The 21633-nt window shown below is 32.1% G+C and overlaps 2 protein-coding genes across 5 annotated transcripts in view; one reads left to right on the plus strand and one right to left on the minus strand.

Annotated features, from left to right (window-relative positions):
- LOC147643180 (uncharacterized) overlaps positions 1-21633 on the plus strand; it is a 335120-nt gene that overhangs the window by 37151 nt on the left and 276336 nt on the right. The gene's annotated exons all lie outside the window — the stretch shown is intronic.
- Cda4 (chitin deacetylase Cda4) overlaps positions 1-21633 on the minus strand; it is a 61908-nt gene that overhangs the window by 12326 nt on the left and 27949 nt on the right. Inside the window, exon 5 of the mRNA XM_020947990.2 lies at positions 18479-18621. Within this exon, the coding sequence (XP_020803649.2) occupies positions 18479-18621 (143 nt within the window). The remainder of the gene's footprint in view (positions 1-18478; positions 18622-21633) is intronic.

A 21633-nucleotide genomic window follows, 5' to 3' on the forward strand; every position in this document is an offset into this window, starting at 1 on the left:
TTTTTTTTAAATTAATAATTTTCATATTTTTAACATTGTAAATTGTTAAAACAAAGTGATCTAAAATAGATCAAATTTCAAAGTTTATATTGATCATAGCTAAGTCAAAAAAGCATTAATTGTGAATCGGAAAGCTGTTTTATGTTACTTTTTAAAAGTTTAACAAATCTGCATACTCAGTTTTAAATGTACAAAAATTTAAATTTTTATCATTTTTTTTTTTTTAATTTTAAAAAATTTGAAGAAAAATTCGAAATTTTACTTTTCTGCCAAAGATAGCTAGAAAGATTCGTCTATTGAAGCTGATCAAGAGTATATATGATTTATAGGGCCGGAAATCACTCCTTCACTTAGTTTTAAGCTTCTGACTCAAGGTGAAATACCATTTTTTAATCGATATTAACAATATTTTTATATGAATACTTTTTTGGACAAGTCAAAACGTAAAAATCTCATAACTAAGCCAAAAGAGCATTAATTTCAATTGGGAAAGCACTCCTATGTTAGTTTTTAGAAGGTAAATAAATCTGCATATTCAATTTAAAACTTAAAGAAATTTACCTTTTTGTCGAATTTTTAAAATTTAAAATTTGATAAAATTAAAAAAAAAAATGTATCAAAATTTTGTTTCCTTAAAAAATAGCTAAATCAATTCGCCTGTTGATGCTGATCAAGAATGTATATGATTTATAGGATCGCAAATGACTTCTTCACTGACTAATTTCATAAAACCGTCTCCAAAGGTTTAAATATAACAAACGTATTTCCAAGTTTCCAATTTAAAAATTTTTAAAACTATAAACTTAAAAAATATTTCTTAAATAAAAACATTAAAATTTTTTTTTTGTAGCTTAAAATTTTGATTTTTTTTCATTTTTAATATTTTTATTTTCCAATTTTAATATTTTTTAAACTTTAAACCTTTAAAAAATATTTCTTAAATTAAAAAATTAATATTTTCTTGTGGTTTAAAGTCTTGAATTCTATTTGTTTTCTTTCCCTGCAATGTCAGTGACGCATTTGCAGCACCGTAGGCGTTGCAACCACGCCATTGCATAGAGCCTGATGCATCCACACCTCCATTATGCCGCCCACGAAACCTCTCGAAAGGAGGACCGACCCCTTAACCCCTTAACCCCCCCCCAAATACACACCCATTTCCCCCTCCTCCTCCTCTCACCCCCCCGCTTTTGCTGCACTTTCAAACAATAGCGCACGGGCACAAAACTATCTGACATCGTCAAAAAGTTCATGCAAAAATGTGGAAATGTGAAAAGTTGTTGAAAAGCCTGTGCCTCATGATGTGCCACGAGAGTGTGTGTGTGGGTGTGTGCTTGGGGTGTGCGAGTGTACGAGTGTGTGTGGGGTAGATTTATTGCATGACATTTCAATTGTTAGACAAACAGCTGGACGAAGAACTAGAAGCTGAAAAAAAGGGGAGGGAAGGGGCAGACAGCAGCACTTGTAGCCAAGGCCAAATGAGGAAAACTTGCAAAAAAAATAGAGGGGAAAAATAAAGAAAACAGAAAGAAACAGAAAGGAAAGGAGTGAGGAAACGAAACCCAAAGAAAGCCAACAATTCAAACAAACAGTGTTGCCAACAATGTGACCCAAAACAGGGTTGTCGATGACGATGATGATGTTGATGATGATGATGATGATGATGGTGGTGATGTAATGATAGTATGAGTTCGCGTCGATTGCTGTGACAGATAGTGTTCCAATTAGTTTTGTCATACTGTGGACACACATTCTCCACAAAACTGTGATGGAATCATTTTCAATTTTAGATTGTTAACGAAGGAAATGTAAATAATTAAAGCAAACTGTTTGATGTGACCAGGTCAATTTGTTAAGCAAAATGAGAGTAATCAATTAAGATTTCCTAGTTTGCATTAGTTTGGTTATATTATTTAATTGATATGATAATAATAATTGAATAAAAATTAGTTTTGTTTGTGTTTTAAGTTAGATTCATTTGTTAAAGCTAAAGTATGACCATATAGGTCTCTATTTAGGGTTAAAGAGTTCCATTTTTGTTAAAATATTTCAATTAACTGAATAAAAATTGCTAAATTCAAGTAAGTTATGTTTATGTTAAAAGAAAGCAGATTTTAAAATATTAAAGAGTGACCAGGTCGAAGTTAATTGCATGCAGTCCTGTTTTTAGGGTCATACTATGTATATATTCTGCCTTTATGGTCACACCACGCATTTAGTTTGAATTTAATGATAATAATTTGTTTATTGATGGGTTTTATTTGCCAAAATGTTTTTTTTTTGGGATGGGCTTACCTAAAGATAGTTTTTATTTAATATATTTAATTTCATATCATATTAAATTCAGTCTCTACGAATGCTATAAAATCCATTCTTGTGACTCTGACAAACCTTGACAAAATCCAAAATTATACCCTGTGAGAGGACCAGCACTCAAAAGTGCACCTCCTGCTTCAAATGACACTGGGCTCAAATGACATAGGCATATGTGTGTGTGTGTGTGTGTTAGAGGAGTGGTTAGAGCCAAGGATTTGAAGGCCAAAACGGGAAGGAGGACAAGATGTCGAGGTGACAAATGTCAGCAGCAATTAACAGAGCCAGCGAGGCAGTGGCAAAAATAGTCAAATGACACGCTACAAAGAAAAACTGACAAAACATGGATCTCAAACAAAACAAACCAAAAAAAAAAAAAAAAAAAAAAATACAGAAAAAATAGAAACCAAAAAGGAAAAACAAAAGGAAAAGAAAATGGAAGTGGAAATGGAAATGGAAAGAAATGCCCCCGTTTCTCAAAAGTGGGCTAAAAACCCCAAAGAGGGGAAGAAGGCCAAAAGTCTGTGGTGGAAGTGCGTCACACATTTGATGAATTTCCCTTTGGCCTTGTCGCGAGTGGCCAAAGACAGAGTGCAGTCATTGTTTATGCCATTTCCCTCCCCCTCCCCCCCAACCCCCCTTGAAAAACCAAGCATTTGATAGTGTCTTTTTTCCCCTCCACAATTTTTTATTGCCGAAATCCATTTAAAAAACTCTGCCCTCGCGTCCTTGTTTCATTTTCTTTGTGAGTATTAAATTTTCCAGCAATGGAAAACGGCGTCTTTTTCTTACTCCTCTTAATTCCAAACACACACTCACACACACAGGATACACACACCCTCATTCTGTGTCTGTTGCGGTTGCTAACAAGTTCAATTTGCATTTAAAAAGGCAGAAACACATGTAATCTGAACGATTAGAAATTGTAAGATTACACAGGCACACAAGGGAGTGGGGCAAAAAAAAAAAGAGAAGAAAAGTCTTTGGGTGAAAATCTAAAAAAAAAAACATACACCTTGCCTTTTTCTGTGGAATAAAATTCAGAGATTTAGGTGATTGATTTTGAAATTAAAATTAAAAAAAGAAAGTGTTTGCAAAGGAAATACTGATATAAAAATTGAGGCTTTATTTATATGTTTAATTTCCCAGTTAAGTTAATAAATATTTCTGAAATTATTATGTAATTTAAATGATTGTATTTTAATTTTTACAATTAAGAGATTTAGGTGATGGACTTTGAAATTAAACTTTAAAAAATGAAAGAAAGTGTTTGCACAGGAAATACTGATATAAAAATTGAGGGGTTATTTATATGTTTAACTTCCGAGTTTAGTCCATAAATATTCCCTTAAATATTCTGTAATTGAAATGATCTTATTTAAATTTTTATAATTAATAGATTTAGGTGATTGATTTTAAATATTAAAATTTAAATAAGAAAGAAAGTGATTGAAAATACTGATATAAAGATGGAGGGGTTATTCAAGTGTTTAATTTCCCAGTTAAGTTAATAAATATTTCTAAAATTATTCCGTTATTTAAATGATTTTACTTCAATTTTTATAATTAAGAGATTAAAGTGATTGATTTCTAAAGTAAAATTTAAATAAAAAAGAAAGTTATTGCAAAGGAAATACTGATAAAGATGGAGGGGTTATTTATATGTTTAATTTCCGAGTATAGTCCACAAATATTCCCTTAATTATTCTGTAACTAATATGATTTTATTTATATTTTTATAATTTCATTTCTAGAGATGGGAGTTTAATTTTCCAACTATCCAATCTAACCTTTTGTTGTAGGAATTTTTTCTCCCTGGGAACCACACACACACATTCTCGCATATGTATTTTTCTTCAATTTGTGCCCCGTCTCAAAGTCGAGCAATTTCTTTTAATGTGCTTTTAAAAGCCGAGATCTACAGGTTCATCCAAAGCTATTTTTTCTGTTGAGTTTTCTTGTTGGTTTTTCTACACTGAAAAAAACAGAAACCTAGATCAAGGTAGGAGAAGTAAAACAAAACCATAAAAGTTTGTAAATAAAAATTCATAACAAGTTTTGTGGTAAGAAAAAGGTTTTAAACTTTAATTTCCAATTAAAATTGTTAATTTCTCGTAGTAAAAGCATCGCAATTTAATTATTTAATATGTAATTATTTTTAATTTAATGAACTTATGGAAGTTTAGTGGGATGTGAAGAAGTAAAACCATTAAACTCTCTTAATGAACATATTTGACAAAATAAACTCTACAATTCAAAGGATCTTTAGTTGTAAAAATGTATTTTTCTTTCAAAAACTCTTAGGAATTTATTATAAAAATATTTTAAGAGTTTAAAATATTTACAAAAATCTTAGAAAATGTATATTTTAATAGTAATATTTTGATTATTACAATTGAAAGTCAAGAAAAAGTTTGTTTTGAGTCTCTGTGTAGATTGAGGAACCAAAAACTAACTTCATTTGCATGGCCAGCGCATGTTGTGCGTGTGTGAGTATCTGAGTATCTGAATATCTATGTATCTGAGTATCTATGTATCTGAGTATTCGTGTATCTGTGACCATGGCTAACGAGCTAGCGTGACTTGGGCAAAGGCATAAAAACAATAAGGCCCCCTTACCACCTCCATTTCAATAAAGCTCTCCTCGACAGCTCTCCCTCTCTCTCTATACACTCATAAAGAAAATTGCAACACAAAAAACAACAACAAAAAATGGAAGAAAATTAAGGAAAAATGCAAAAACAACAACATCAACTGACAAAGCCAAAAGCCAAGGCGAAGCCAAAGAAAATCGGGAAGGTTTAGGGGGTCGATTCTGTTCACATGGAAAAATTATGGCTGCCTTGCTGACTTCTAGTTTCTTTTTCCCCCTCGTTTTTTCTTTGTTTTTGTCCATGATCATCGTTATTATCAACACCAGTTAAGCAATAACAGTTGGCAGGACGGCAAAAGGGGATGTGGAAAAGCGTTGGAAAATGGGGGACAATGGGCTGGGGAGGGAGGGAGCTTTAGTGATTACAAGAACCAACTAATAAAAACAGACAACCAAAAACAGAGGGCGAATGCAAAGGAGCGCTCCTTTGGCGCATAAACATACAAGGAATTCGATGAAAAAATTACAGTAAACACAGGAAAGAGGGAAATGTTGTGAAAATTAATATAAACAAAGGAAAAAATAAAATAAGAATGCTAGAAAATATATATAATGAGTAATTTTTAAAAGGGAATATCACTTTTAATTATTAAATTGAGAACAGTTCGAATAGTTATTATAATAAGGTTTTATTAATGTGCCCTAACAATTTTTATTTTAAATACCTAATAATTTCTTTTTACCTGTATAACTTTTATGATTAAATTTTAAGGTTGTTTTATTATTATAATTATTTATAGAACTGCAGAAATTTTTATACAAAAAATCACTTCACAAAAAAACGATATAAGAAAGATAAGCTTGATTTTTGGACTTTCCCTAGCCATTTTACATATATTTTATGCTTAAGTGTGACCATGCTTGTGTTTTATAAAAGTAGTAAATATACAAATGAATTTTATCGAGGTCACACTGTAAAGGGATTGAAAAAAAAGCGAAGAATCTGGTGAGTGGAGCAAGGTCTAGTGCACATGAAGTGCACTTTGCGTACACACACCAAGAGGCAGATATGTGCCATCATCATCATCAGCAGAGAAAGAGAAAGGTAAAGAAAGTGAGAGAGAGAGAGAGAGTGAGAGAGAAAGAGAAAGGTGGGGAGAGTGAGCAGGATAGACTATGACTATGACACTGAAGAGGAGAATTAACCCATGAAATAAAAAAGGTAGACCATATGGCTTATCCGCTTAGTTGCCTCGACTTACTTCAATTAAAAACTGATAACGAAATCTGTTAACAGGATTAATATGTTTTCAAGGGAATTGTATATTTGAATCATCTCGAAAAAAAAACTTCTTCCCTTTAAGTTTGATAACATTTCCCAGTGATAACTTTATGCCAATCTCTCTGAACCCATCTGCAAAGATCAAGAGGCCCGAAAGTTAATGTACCCCAACATGGCTTTAGAGTTTCAGCCAAAAAGGATACTTGGACATGTGTGTGTGTGTGTGTGTGTGTGTGCTTGGACAGTGGCAAGGCACCTGCAAGAGCTGTTAAAGTGTCATTGGGTTGTTGTCATAGTCATTGTCAACGTTGTCGTTATCTTTATTTCACATCAACGACATTGTCATCATCATCATCATCGTCGTCGTCGTCATCCTTATCGTTGTTCGTTGAAATCTCTTTGCCGTTGCAGTGTCCAAGCAGAGTTGATAGTCTGGCTTTTTTATAGCTGAAGTTAAGGGTTTTTTAATAGGATAAAATTGAGGGGAATTACCTACATACATTTAAGGCCAGGAAAAAAATGAAAGAAAAATGGTTTTTTAAGGTAATTCGGTTAAGTAATAAATTAAAGTTACTTTAATTACAGTTTCTATTTGCGCAAAATGAGATATGACTGTTTTTGAGCTACTAAAAAATAGCTTAGACTGATATATAAACTCTATTTACCTTAAATCGTAAGTAAGCTTAAAATATTTGCATTTTTTAAATAGATATTTATAGATCACTTTGTAGGACAATTTTTGTGGAAAAATCAAAGTTTAAAACAATTATAACTCAGCCAAAAAAGCATTAATTTTAATTCGGAAAGAAGTTACATGCTAGTTTTTATAAGGTTAATAAATCTGCATACTCCATTAAAAAAGTAAAAAATTTAAATTTTTTATTAAAAATTTTAACAATGAAACCCCTTATAAGATTTTGAAAAAATTTTTAAAATTTATTTTTCTCCAAAAAAAAGCTAGAAAGATTCCCCTGTTGTTGCTGATCAAGAATATATATGATTTATAGGGTCGAAAATGACTCCTTCACCTTCTTTTAAGCTGTGGACTAAAATAAAAATACCTATTTTTAAACGATATTAACTATATTTTTATAGGACAATTTTTGTTGAAAAAGCCAAATTTAAAAATCTCATAACCAAGCCAAAAATGCATTAATTTTAATTCGGAAAAAAGTTCCATGCGAATTTTTATAAGGGTAAAAAATCTGCATACTCCTAATTTTAGGCATATTTTTTAAAGTTTAAACCCTTAAAAATTATGAAAAAATTTCAAAAAAATTATTATTCTGCCGGAGATGGCCAGATCGACTCTGCTGTTTATGCTGATTAAGAAAATATATAGTTTATAGGGTCGGAAATGACTTCTTCACTTAGTTTTAAGCTTCTGGCTGAAATTATAATACCCAGGAAGGATATATGTATAAAGTTTTATTAATTCTCTAAACAATATATTCCCAAAAATATAAATTCGTGATAGAAAAAAATGCAATTGAAAAATCAGAATATCTATTACCCATATTTCTTAAAAATTACAAATCAAACCAGTTAACTTAAGAAGTCAACACTGCGTCCAAGGATGCACTGGCTCCGCCCTCGAACTTGAAGCCGTAACCGTTCTCGTAACGTAACGTAACGTAACGCAACCATTTCCAGAGTTCTGGACCAAAACTCTCATCATCATTGTCGACAACAACAAACAACAGTGCTCGCGCTGTGGCCAATAACAACAGGAACAACAAATGCCAACTAGGGGCCCAGAGAAGCCTTCATCAACAATTTGCAGTAGGAAAAACAAGGAAAATCGACCACCCACACACATGCACACATGCACACATGCACATGTCACACACAGATACAGCACAAACACACACAGAGATAGAGAGAGAGAGAGAGATGGGGGAAAGAGAGATGAAACCATTAGCCAGCGAACAGCATCTACATATTAACGTTACGGATATTTTCCTACCAAATTGCAAAACACGGAGAAAGGACTACGGAGAAAGGAATACGGAGAAAGGCAAACGGCGAAACGGAGAAGGTTCGTTTGCACAGCTCACTGATCTAAACCAATTGCCAGGACCTAAAAAAGGGGGGACTCCCAAAGGAAAGCCAGGATGCAAAAGCCATGTCCAGGCAAGCAGGATTAATTGCAGCCACAAAAATCGATTTCAAAAACAACAAGTGTGTCGGTATATGTTACCTTAAATAGTTATCATAATAAGACAAAGAGATTAAAGGAAATAATAATTGAATATAAAGAATATATACACTTTCCCTGTGCTGATAGAATTTGCATCTTTTCCGTCACTGAAACTGAAAGCACACGGGGCGTATGCGTAATGCAATGACGAACATTACGCATACGCAGCGTGTCTCGCGGTCACACTTAAAGCAAAATTAAAGTGAAATTTGCATATATGAAAGTTCTCTCTCTCCCCGTCAAGTTTTCATTTCTCCTTCTACCAACTCTACTGCCTTTTTGATGGCAACTTAAAAACTTGGAAAACCTCGCCCCTAGACAGCTGCTCCAAAGTTGTTCAGGTCATTTAGAAAAGTTTAAAGCTAAAGATGTCGGTTTCGCTGTCGCCTTACACACACACACACACACACACACAGTTGTTGTTGTTGTGTTGTGTTGTTGTTTGTTGGTGTAATTGTTGGTGTATGTTTGCTGTCGTGGTATTTATTGTTGTTGTAGATGCTGTTGGAAGCATCGGGGGCATGGCCACGTCAACATTAGCATCAACATCAGGCGCAAAAACCGCGACGTTGCGCCCGCCGCTAGGCATAGAAAATATATACATTTTATATATATTTGTATATATTTTCCCCGAGCAGCTGGACGAACTCAAGGTACAAGTTGCGACACAACAAACCAGCAGCAAACAAAAAAAAAAAAAAAATAAGAAAAGAAAAGCGAGAGTGCTGCACAGTGGTCATAGTGGTAATAGAAAAGCGGTGAAAATTGCTTTAAAAAATTCATAAAAAGTGCAGAAATTATTGTATAATTTAGCTTTCTATTTGGTTTATTAACTTTATATCTTTAATAATAATAAAAAACTGTTGTAGTGACTCAAAAACATGTTCAGCCTAGGAATTCAAGTAAGAAAATAGTAAGATCGAAACTCATAAAATTAAATTAATTTTTATACCCTTCCAGGGTATTATAATTTAAGTCAGAAGTGAAGGAGTCATTTCCGACCCTATAAAGCATATATATTAATGATCAGCATCAAAAGGGTAATTTTTCTAGCTGTATCCGGCAGAATATATTTTTTTTCAATTTTTAAAATTAAAAAAATCGACAAAAATGCCATTTTTTTTTAATTTTAAACTGAGTATGTAGATTTGTTAACCTAGAAAAAATTAGCATGGGACAGCTTTTCGAATTAAAATTAATACATTTTTGGCTTAGTTATGAGATTTTTAAACTTTGATTTTTCGAAAAAAAATTTCATATAAAAATATACTTAATATCGATTAAAAAAGGCTATAATAATTTTAGTCAGAAGCTTAAAACATTGTAAAGGAGTAATTTCATATATATTCTTGATCAAAATTAAAAGGGGAATTTTTCTGGCTATATCCGGCAGAATACATTTTTTTTTTTTCAAATATTTTCAACATTTTTTAAGGGGTTACATCGCTAAAATTTTCAAAAATCGGTCAAAAATTTCAATTTTTTACAATTTTGAAAGGAGTATGGAGTTTTATTAAGCTAATAAAAACTAATACAAAAAATTAATTTTTTTTTTTACCAAGTTGTGCTATACTTAATAATTGATTTTTATACAATATGTTATTGTATACTTTTTCATTCTACAATCACTACTTTGAAGTATATTTATAGTGTTTGTACATCTTCCAGCTCAGAAGCAAATTTAAAATGAGGATTATAGTCTCTAAATGATCAAAGTTTGATAAAATTACACTTAAAATTAATTGTAAACTTAGTTTTTTGGACCTCTACAATTAATTTGTTTATATTTTTCATTAAAAAACTCCTCAAACTAAACCCACTGTTTCCCCACTTGACTTCTTGGAGCAACAGCAACAGAAGCAGCAGCCTCTCTGACCATATTGTGCCCCCGGAGGCGTTTTGGTCTAAGTGGGCGTGGCAGATGGTTAGCCTTTAGCTTGACGTTATTAATATTAAGTCGCTGAAACGGGACCGGAATGGAAATGCAAAGCGAACTTTTTCTACTACCTTAGTACACACACATATACACCTCTCTGTGATGGCCGTTGGCAACTTAAATGGTAAGCCAGGACATCAAAGTTGCTTAGCCAGGCCGCCAGGCTCGAGGATGCTAAACAGATTTGGTTCTCTCTCTCTTGCCTTCCCTATCTCCATCTCTTTTTACGATGACCGCTTGGATGCTGGGGAAAATGTCAAGGTGTTGATTACGCGTGTCAAAGTTCAACTTTGGTAATTGCCAACGGCCCTCGACGGCATGTCCTTAGCGCCTATATATATGTCTATGTGTGTGTTTATGTGCTAGAGTGTGTGTTGTAGTATGTTTTCTAGTGTGCGTGTGTGTGTGTTTGTGTGTGTGTGTGGTTACTGAGGTCAAACGATGGCAAACAATTCATGAAATGCAATATCAAAGAGCACATCTACTCGGACGGAACATACGCCAAGGCAATTATTTGGTCCAAAACAAATATACCAAATGCACAATAAGAAAAGTTTGTTAATTTATTACATTAAATTGTAGGGAATTATAATATTTATTAGTTCCAAGTCAAGCCGAAGTTTATATACCCTTGCATATAATAGAACTTTGATGACTAGGAATCAATATAATATAAAATATATATATTTATGTTAAAAAACAATGAAGTAATATCTGCTTTCATATTATATTTACAGCTTTAGTTTTACAGACTTGCATTTTTACTCTATATCTAACGATCGTTCCTATGGGAGCTATTTGATATAGTCTTCCGATTTTCATAAAATTTGACACAAAATTTAAAACTGATATAAAATCGCTATATCTCAAATTTGATGCAATTCTGTTGAAAACTGAAAATGTAATAATTTTTTTTTTGTAAAATTTTTTCGATCATTCCTATGACAGCTATATGATATAGTCGTCCGATCCAACCCGTTCCGACATATATACGAGTGAGAGTATATAGAAGACTAACTACAAAGTTTCATTCAGATAGCTTCAAAACTGAGAGACTAGTTTGCGTAGAAACGGACAGACGGACAGACGGACATGGCTAGATCGACTCGGCTGTTGATCCTGATCAAGAATATATATTCTTTATATAGTCGGAGGTGCCTCCTTCATTGCGTTGCAAGCTTCTGACTGAAATTATAATACCCTGCAAGGGTATAGATTTATAGATAGATTTTCTTAATAGTATTAATCATTTAATTTATTTAGTATATTATTTTTTACAGTGCTTTTTGGGTTAAAATGTACTTGCAAGTGCACACGAAACTGGGACAATGTCTTGGCCAAGAGGAGGGGGATCGTGGAGGGTCTTGTGGTCGGTGCTTGTGTTTTATTGATTCCATTATAAATGCCACCTAATCGATATGTGGCAGCAGGCAATCGGGATTAGGCATATGACAGGCATTAAATATGCAGCAAGGAAACGCTTTGATTGAGAGTGAGCCAAGTTAATGGCTCCAGAGTCCTTGGTCCGGAGTTAATGGAATGTTTAGTGAAACGCACAAATGTCCCCATTTCGGTTTTTTTGGTTGAATTAAAAATCCAAAAAAAGAGCCTAAAATCCCTTGGTATATTTTATTGTGAATTTTAATTGGTTTTTCTTTACTGGGATTTGTTGCAATGCATTTGGTTTGAAAATTAGTTTTTGGCAGTCGAAAGGTTTTTTTTTAATCCTTGTGGTTTGATATATTTTTTTTGTGTGGCATTTGATTATACAAATTAATTTATAACTTGTATGGTTAAATTGATGATTAAATATATTGAAATATAATTATTTGGTTTGATTAGTTAATTTTTTAATTGTTTTAAAACATATTAGTTTGCGGTATTTAGTGATTAACTACTTTGAAAACATAATTTGGTAGGAATATTTATTTATAAAATATATTTAAATTATGTTTGGTTGAATTTTTAAATTATTAGATATATTTTTAGCATATTAAGTTAGGTTAGTTAATAATTTATTTTTAAAAAATATTCATTTCAGTATTTATAGTTTTTTCTAGGACTCCCTAAATATTTCCTGTCTCTTGTTTCTGATGTATTTTCTATCTATATAATTTATTTTAAATAAATTCATATATATTTCCCCGACAGATTTCCAAATCAATCAAGTCACTCCCTAAGATTTAATCTCTTCTACAATACTAATTCGTATCCTTAATATCCTTTTGTAACTGAGAAAAGGCAGCGTTTAACTCTCAACTAATAATCACGCCCTTTCCCTTCCATTTTCCCCACCTGAGCGAAAGATGAGAGAGACAGAGAGAGGGAAAACGATTCAAAATAAATAATTACATAGTTAAACCAGCTGCTGCCACGCCCACTTCCGTTTCGCAATAAAAGTTTCGCCCTTCGTCTATGACGGAACATAACGCGGACTCGATTTCAATCTTCTGGTTTCTGCGGGGGAGTTGCTCATGTTTATTCATGTCCCTTTTTCCCTTTGATTACACTGAGGGAAATGGTTGTTTTTTAATAAGATTAACTTGTAGGGGCCTTTATGAAGTTAACATGTTTTTGTTTTGGGTTTTCTCCAGCTGTTTAACGTAAGCTAAAGCACAGCTTGGGATACTTTTATTTTAAGAAATTAATTAGAGGTAAAAAATGTTAAAAAAATAAAAATAAAAAATGTAATGTACACTTTTGTAGATTATTCCAAAGAATTTTGTCTTGATTTTTATATAAAAAATAAACAAATTTAATGTCATATTTATGTTGGAAAGTGGAATAAATTAGTTGAACATTTTATGTAGCATACTTTTCGCCGCCAGTTAAAGTTTATTTCAATTCCAACGCTATTTCTGTGTCACTTTAGTGTAGGTTTTTATTTTATTTTATTTATTTGATGTATTACGAAATAGCTGTTCTAATTTGTACCTTATTTTATTTTACATATCCAAATATTTTCTCCAAGTGCTTCGAGTAAGCTGCGTTAGTGTATTGTTAACAAGGAAAATTAAAACGTAAATGTTTGAAAATTAGATTTTGGGCCCCCCTCGAAAGTCGCTATTGTTTAGTTGGCTTTGGTCTGGCCTTTAGCTTTTACTCCTTCTCCTTTACTCCAACTCCGGTTGGTCCTGATCCTGGTCTTTATCCTGCTGCCCGGTTTCTTTGTGCCTTCTGCTGGAGTGTGTGTGTTCAGTGAGGTGTTGCCTAGTTTTCGGCTTGTTAGTTAGTTAAAAGTTTTTGCGTGCAATTAAAATGCTGCGCAAAAAGTTTCCTTCCAACATTGTTCTTAATTTTTTCCTTGGTTTTTGCAGTGTTGCCAAAGCCAAATACAAAATGAACAACTATTGTCTTAGCACCGTGTGTGTGTTAGTGTGTGTGTGTGTGTGTGTCTGCGTAAGTCCTGCAGTCGGCAAAAGTGTGTGCAAAGTCCTGTGGCAATTGTCTGATTGTTTTCTTAGCCGCAGCAGCAGTAGCTGCTTCCGAAGGAGCAGCATTCAATGGCAAAGAAGAAAGTTCGTTATCAGTGACATTTTGGCGTATAAATAGCAAACAGCTCGCAGTCGAAAACCCTTTTCGGAGTCCTTGGCACAAACGCTAACCCTCGCTTCGTCCTGGCCAGTTATGCACCAAGAGAAAATGTTACAAAGAAGTTTGTGAATGTATTTAAACAAAAAATAACAGGCATTGCTAGAGATGTACATATATTGATAGAGGATAGTCATATCAGATAAACATTATGAAATAAGAAGATTGCTCTTCATTTTATTCAAATATTTGCATTCTTTGAATCGATATTTATAGATATTGGTATATGTTAAATTTTTGAATAAATTAAAGATTTTGAATTATCATAACTCAGCCAAAAATGCCTTAATTTTATTTTGGAAAATTGTTTAATGCTAGTTATTTATTAGGGTAATAAATCTGAAAACTCCATGTAAAATTTAGAAAAAAAAACTAAAATTTTTGACTATTTTTTACAATTTTAACCAATCCCTTATAAAATTTTGAAAAAATTTCGAAAATTTATTTTTCTCTCAAAAAGTGCTACAAAGATTCGCTTGTTGATGCTGATCAAGAATATATATGATTCATAGGGTCGGAAATGACTCCTTCACTTAGTTTTAAGCTTTTGACTCAAGGTGAAATACCATTTTCTAATCGATATTAACAATAGTGTTATATGAATATTTTTTGGACAAGTCAAAATGTAAAAATCTCATAACTAAACCAAAAATGCATTAATTTCAATTCGGAAAGCAGCCCTATGTTAGTGTTTATTATTTTAATAAATCTGCATACTCAATTTAAAAAGTAAATTTTTGCAAATTTTTGACAATTTTAACGATAACCTCTTATAAAATTTTGAAAAAATTGCACAAACCTTTTTTTCTGTCAGAGATACCGAGAAAGATTTGCCTGTTGATGCTGATCAAGAATATATATGATTTATAGTGTCGGAAATGACTTCTTTACATCGTTACAATCTTCCAACTAAAATTTTAATACGATAAATGTTATCGATAACATACCGATAACTGGAACATTCGTAGGAATTACTACTCCACTATGTAGATTTCAACTGGATTACCTCTCTTTTTATATCGTTTTTCACTTACTTGCTGTTTTATTTTAATTTCTACTTAATTTACCCCTCTTCCTTATTTTCTTTTTAAATATATTTTTATTGCAGTGTAGTTAGTTCTCGATTCCCAGTTAGCAGTTAGCAGTTCCCAGTTGCCGTGGCGAACGTGCTGGCAATGACAATTGAAATGAATATTCTAAGCAGCTGGGCCACAAAGCTACTCAAAGACCGGTAGATTTGGTGGACCAAAGAACACAGAGTCCTGCAGTCTGCACTTTGCAGTCCTCGAATCCCTAAAATACCAAGGAGTTTGTATTTATCTATATATAAACATATATATATATATTTATTTGCCTTTCATCGATGTCTGGGACAATTAGGAAATGAATGAATGAAATGCTGCACAGAGCCATAAATTTTGAACCAAAGACATTGATAAATCTCTTGATGAAGGCTTGGGACTTGTTTAACTTCTTGATTTAAATTCTTGCCTAGAGGTTTGTTTCCCCCTTCTTTTTGCTTTAAATTTAACCGACAACTGTCACTCTCAGATCGTTCTATCCGCGAAATTAAATCAATTGCTGACCGCAGAAACCGAGTTCTGCAAAAATATGATTCATGGAGGCCAAAAAGGAACCGCAGCAGTCGATGTCAGTGAATATGCAATATATAAAACATAACATTTATATATACATATAAAAGAACTGACAAAACTAATTGCCTTGGCGGAAAAATAAAGCGCATAAACCTCCATTTGAAAATTGAAAATAAAAATTCTTAACAAAATAAGTTGAAGAGCTGAAGAGTTCCCGAGTTGCATTAAATCATTTCCGCACTGCGAAGCAGGCAGATTCTTCTTCGTTTTTATTATGTTTCTTCTTTAGGTTTTTTGTTGTACTATTTTGTTGTATTTTTTCTGTGCTGTTCTTGCGGCAAGTTGCAAGTTGCAGGCAGTTGCAGTTTACCACTATTTATGGGCTGCTGCCGGTGGCGATGAAAAAGATGAAAAGTGGCAGCTCTGCCTTCTCTCTCTCTCTCTCTCTATATATATATTTTTTTTTTTTTTGGTAGCAGAAAAATGCTGAAGAGTATCCTGGTATCCTGCTATATATATTTATATATATAAAGATATATAGTATGCCCGCCCGATTAGCGCATTCATGTGTGTGCATGTGTAACATATTCAGGCAATTACTGCCATTCAGCGCATTTCAATTCAACTTCAAAACTGTGCCACCCTCTCGGCTCCACCCCTCCCCCTCCCTCAGACTTTTCCGCAACAAAAGTACAAGGAAAAAAACAAAAAAAAAAAAAAAAAAGAGGAAAAGCTTTTAAACTTCACTCAAGATTTTTGCCGTTCACGGCTCTCGGCTCGCAAATTTTTTGACTGTTGCTGTTCACTTAGTTTTCCCTGTTTTCTTTTTTTTTTTTTTGGGTTCTCCAAAAGTCTGACAGGATATTTGTTGGCACTCTGGTTAAGGATATGTACGATTTTGGCTGGTTTAATTAATTAAAATATATTTTAAAGGGTGGAATTAATATATAACTCGTTGGAAATATATAAATCTTAAAGAAAAGAAAATTGTAAACTGTTAAATGTTTTTCAAAACTAAAAAGAATAAATATCTTGATTTGTACTTCACTTCAACTTTTTGGTATTAAATTAAAGTTTCAACTTAAATTGTAATAAATTATTTGAAAATTTTTCTCTTAATTTTTTTACCACTGTTCTGTGGCATTCTCATAATTTTTTGGGCTTGCAATGCTCACAGCTTTCGCATCTTCTTTCTGGGATGCTACACTATATATCCTGCTGATGCTGTCTTTATCTACGACTGCCACTTGATGTGTGTGTGTGTGTGAGTGTGTGTGGGGGGGGGGGGGTTACACAACTGACTAAAGAAATAGTACAGTTTACAGGGTCTTTCAAAAGGTTAAGTTGAGCTTGAAATTCATTTTGCAAGAAATTTAAAAATGAAAAAACGGGTTAAAAAAAATCATCGATTTTGGAGTTATTAAGGTGTTTAAGAAGCTTATAGCTTATAAATACTAATTAATGAACTAATTATATTTCTTAATGTACTTTTCAACATACTTTTTCTATGTAAATAAGAGTTTATTTATGAGAAAATAAATAAAGAAGATATGAGTTTTCTGATATTTCCGTATTTGCATTTTTCTAACTAATTAGGAAGCTTTCCTGTTACTTTTACTCACTTTCAAATATTTATTTATGCTTCTCATATAAAAATTAAATACATTTCAAGAAATTTCAAGAAAACATTTCAAGGGAATAAGGAAATGTAATAATAAAATACAGGTTGAGAAACTATAGATTTGGAGAATTTTGTAGGTACTGAAGAAGCTTAATTATAGTTAATAAATAATAGTTAAATAATCATATATTATTCTAACATATAATTTATGAAAAAAAAGGAGGAAAAGATTTGATTTTCAGATATTTAAGTGCTAACTAACTAGTTTGGGGCTAACTTTTAACTTTAAAACATATTGAAATATTTATTTAAACTTCTCACATAAAAATTAAATACATTTTAAAAAATTTCAAGATAGATTTCAAGATTTCAATTTAAGGGAATAAGGAAATTTAATAAAAAAATACACGTTGAAAAGCCATAGTTTTAGGGAATTTATAAGATAGTTAATTATAAAATAGTATTTAATTATGTTTATGAAAAAAGAGAAGAAGAAGATATTGATATTGATATTGATTGAAGAAGATATTTTCAAATATATTCGTTTTGACATTTTTAAAACTAGTTAGGGGTTTAAGTAAAGTTAAAGTTATAAGTATAACTTTTAAACATATCGAAATATTTATTTATATATATATTTATATTTATATTTATATTTATTTATATATATAATATTATATCAATATTTTTGTAAGCCAAATTATTTATTTTAAATTCTTAACTATTATTTTGGAAACATTTGTTTTTTGGCTTTGCCGCTGGCCCTTCATCATTTTCTTTCTCACTTGATTTTGCTGCTGCTGTTGTTGGGCTTTTACTTTGTTGTCGTTTTTATAAGTCTGTCAAAATGTAGTTCATATATGAACACACACACATCATGAGATATATATATGTATATATATATTTTCGGTGAAAATTCATTTTGCAGTTGACATAACTTTGTCAGCCCCAATTTATCAACAACAATTAGTAGAGCAGAGCGAACCCCACTGACTTGACTTGACTTGACGAACAACAGTGTGTGTGTGTGTTGGGTGTGTGTCATGTTGTGCGATGTGTGTGTGTGTGTGCGTGTGTGTGTGGCATGGCAAGTATGTGACAAGTATTTTGAACAAAAACTTTGTCTGCCAAACAGACTCCACTTGGCTTTTCTTGGCCCCAAGAATTGAGAGCGGGACGAACTTTGTGCCCCCCAACGAAGAGACGTAAGCGTAAGCGTAATATTATAATGCCAAAATAATGTGCATTCGGAAAATTGCTGTCACAGCAGCAGCAGCAGCAGCAGCAGCAACACATCAATTGTCAAGTTGTCAGCTTGGAGCTGGCTTATTAAACTACAAAACTCACCTGTACTCGTGCGACATGAAGAAAGTGCCACGAATCAGACATCCATTTGGATTCTTACGCTTGCCATTGAAAATCTTTTGATAATGATCATAATTATTCAAGTTGACAGCTCCATCGAAGGTTAGCATAATGATTTGAGGGACCTAGAATCATAAATAATTGTATTTTGTTATAAAAAATAGACCATAAAGATAAAGATATAATATTTGGTGCCTAATATGACCATTTCTTAGCATCTTTACAATAATATAGTGTGATCTGATTACTATTTTTTATATTATAAGCTTCTGATCAACGTTAGTATAAAATTTATTCGAAAATATTGATATATATCGATTATAAGTTCAGTTAGAAGCTTTAAAATGACTGAAGGAGTCATTTGCGACCCTATAAATCATATTTATTCTTGATCAGCACGAAAAACCGAATCGATCTAGCCATATACGACGGAAAAATAAATTTTCGAAATTTTTAAGGGGTTATATCACAAAAATTAAAAAAAAAAATGATAAAAAAAATAATTTTTTGATATTTTAAATGGAGTATGCAGAATTATTAACCTTCGAAAAACTTAAATTCGGACGCTTTCTGAATTGAAATTAATGCATTTTTGGCTTAGTTATGAGATTTTAACATTTTGACGGGTCCAAAAAATATTCATATAATAATACTTTTAATATCCATTAAAAAATGGTATTGCACCTTCAGTCAAAAGCCTAATACTAAGTGAAGGAGTCATTTCCGACCCTATAAATCATATATATTCTTGATCAGCACCAAAAACCAAGTCGATCTAGCTACGGCTGGTTAAAAACTAAATTTTCGAAATTTTTTCAAAGTTTTACATCGTTAAAATTGTAAAAAAAAAAATGGATACAAAATTGAATGTTTATTATTTTAAATTGAGTATGCAGCTTTGTTAACATGCTTAAAACTAACATAGAAATGCTTTCCGAATTGAAATTAATGCATTATTGAACTAGTTATGATATTTCAAAATTTTTGATTTTCTAAAGAAAAAAGCTTATAAAAATAACGATTTAATATGTGAAGAATACACATATTATAGGTTTTCATATATTTATACAAAGGCCAAAAAGCAAATGATTGCCAATAGGTGTATATATTTATATTGGCAATCAAAATCATAATATAAAAATAATTAAACCTTCGAACAACAAATTCGATAAATATTTATTTGAATATTTTTTTCCAAGTTTTGTAAGCGGTAACATCATTAAAATGGTGAAAAATTCATAGAATTTGAGTTATTTTTAAATATTAGAGCCTAAAATGCTAGTATCTTCAAAAAATCCAACACAGAATAACTTTTCGAAATGAGATGATTGTATTTTGGCTTTGTTATGATCGATTTAACATTAGAACTTATTAACCTATGGCTAAACCTTTCGACTAATCGAAACTATAGTTTCCTTTCTTGTTTTTGTTAAAATACTGAGTGCAATATTGACTTGCCATATTAGTATTTTTATGTTGATAGAAATTTCTCTTTATTTTTTCCTCAATATAATTTCCTATTCTATTTCCTATTTTTTATTTCCTATAATCCCCTCGATATATATCATTGCTGATTAGGAATGTAAATTTACTCCGTAAGTTCAAATAAACCCTTCACAGACACACTCCCATTTCTAATATCCTTGTGCCCTATATGAAAACCTACCTGCAAATAAAAATAAATATAAATGCTAAGCACTTTGCTGTCCCACGAGGTGTAAAAGGTGGTGTTTGTGTGTGTGTATGATGGGTGTGTTTTTGTGCCCAATTAGAGGATTGCCGACCTCAAAATCAGCGGGGCATACCGATGGCATTGGTAGCCGCAAAAAGCAACGCTGACGGCAGTTCCTAATTGAAGGTTTTGCATTTTGCGTTTGTTTTTCCTGTCTGCATTGCGCCTGGCTGCATTTTTGTGGGTGGGAAGGGGAGGAAAATCTCTCTTCCCAGCCAGCCCACTTTCGGCTTTTGGCAAAACTTGCAACTTGAGCATTAAACATAATTAGTGGGCATGTGGGTAACCGGCAGCAGGCAGGGAGTGTGGAACTAGCAGCGGCAACCGATTCACGAAAACCAAATTAATTTCAAATAATGCCCTCGACTATCAATAACACCCCAAAAAGCAGCAGTAGCAGTAGCAGTTGCAGTTGCACCAGCAAGTACTGCGAAATTCCATTACAAAATTGCCACCCAAAAATATGGGAATCTATCGAAAACCAAACCAAGGGAGAGAGGCAAGGCAAACCCAAATGCCTGAAAGGCCAACAGTTTCGAGTTGCAACACTTTAAGTGCAATTCCCATAATCAAAGACCGCACCGAAATCCGAACGCCAGCGAAAAAAAGTAATAATAATGCCAAAGAAATGACGAGGTTACACATAAAAACAGTGTGAAAATTTGGTGAGAAAATTAAGGAGAACTAGGAAATGCTCTAAGGTTAAGTATATATAAATAATAAAAAAATTTAGAATGAATATTAAATGAATATAGGAAAATTGTGGCATTTTTAGCTTAATTTTATAGATTATGCTAATCATGAGATATAAATCTAGAAATTACTCCGTTTTCTGATTTTTTGTTTATTTTATTAGACTTCGAAATACAAGAAAAATAAATATTTATACATTTTTAAAAATGCTTTAACATTTATTTAACATATATGATCTCGAAAATTAATATTCTTATAATTTATATCTCTTGTTATTAAATTGAGTGGCAACCCTGAGCGAATAAATGTAACAAAACAAATATAATTAAAATCAAAGTCATAAAATTTACTATAAATAAATATTAAAACATTAAAAATTCTTTCAGAAATTATGGTGGTATGTAAATATATATATCTTCCTTGACTTTATATTTATTTTACCATAAACATCAAAAAGTGTGACCGTATCTCACACATCTGGCAACTCTTCTCATACATTTTTCTCAAATAAGTAAAAGTATTTCCAAAATTAAGTCAAAATGTCAACCTTTGTCACAAAATCAATCAACTCTACTCACTATAAAAACCTGTTGGGATTAAGGTATATCGAATTTTGGCCCTTAGAACCCATAGAATCTTGAGCATACAAAAAAATATATATATATCTATAAAAACGGACGAATGACTGAAAAATCGGAAGTGCATTTTGCCA

Source organism: Drosophila serrata, unplaced genomic scaffold, assembly GCF_035046125.1.
Source record: "Drosophila serrata isolate PLE 108 unplaced genomic scaffold, ASM3504612v1 contig_276, whole genome shotgun sequence".
Lineage (NCBI taxonomy): Eukaryota > Metazoa > Arthropoda > Insecta > Diptera > Drosophilidae > Drosophila > Drosophila serrata.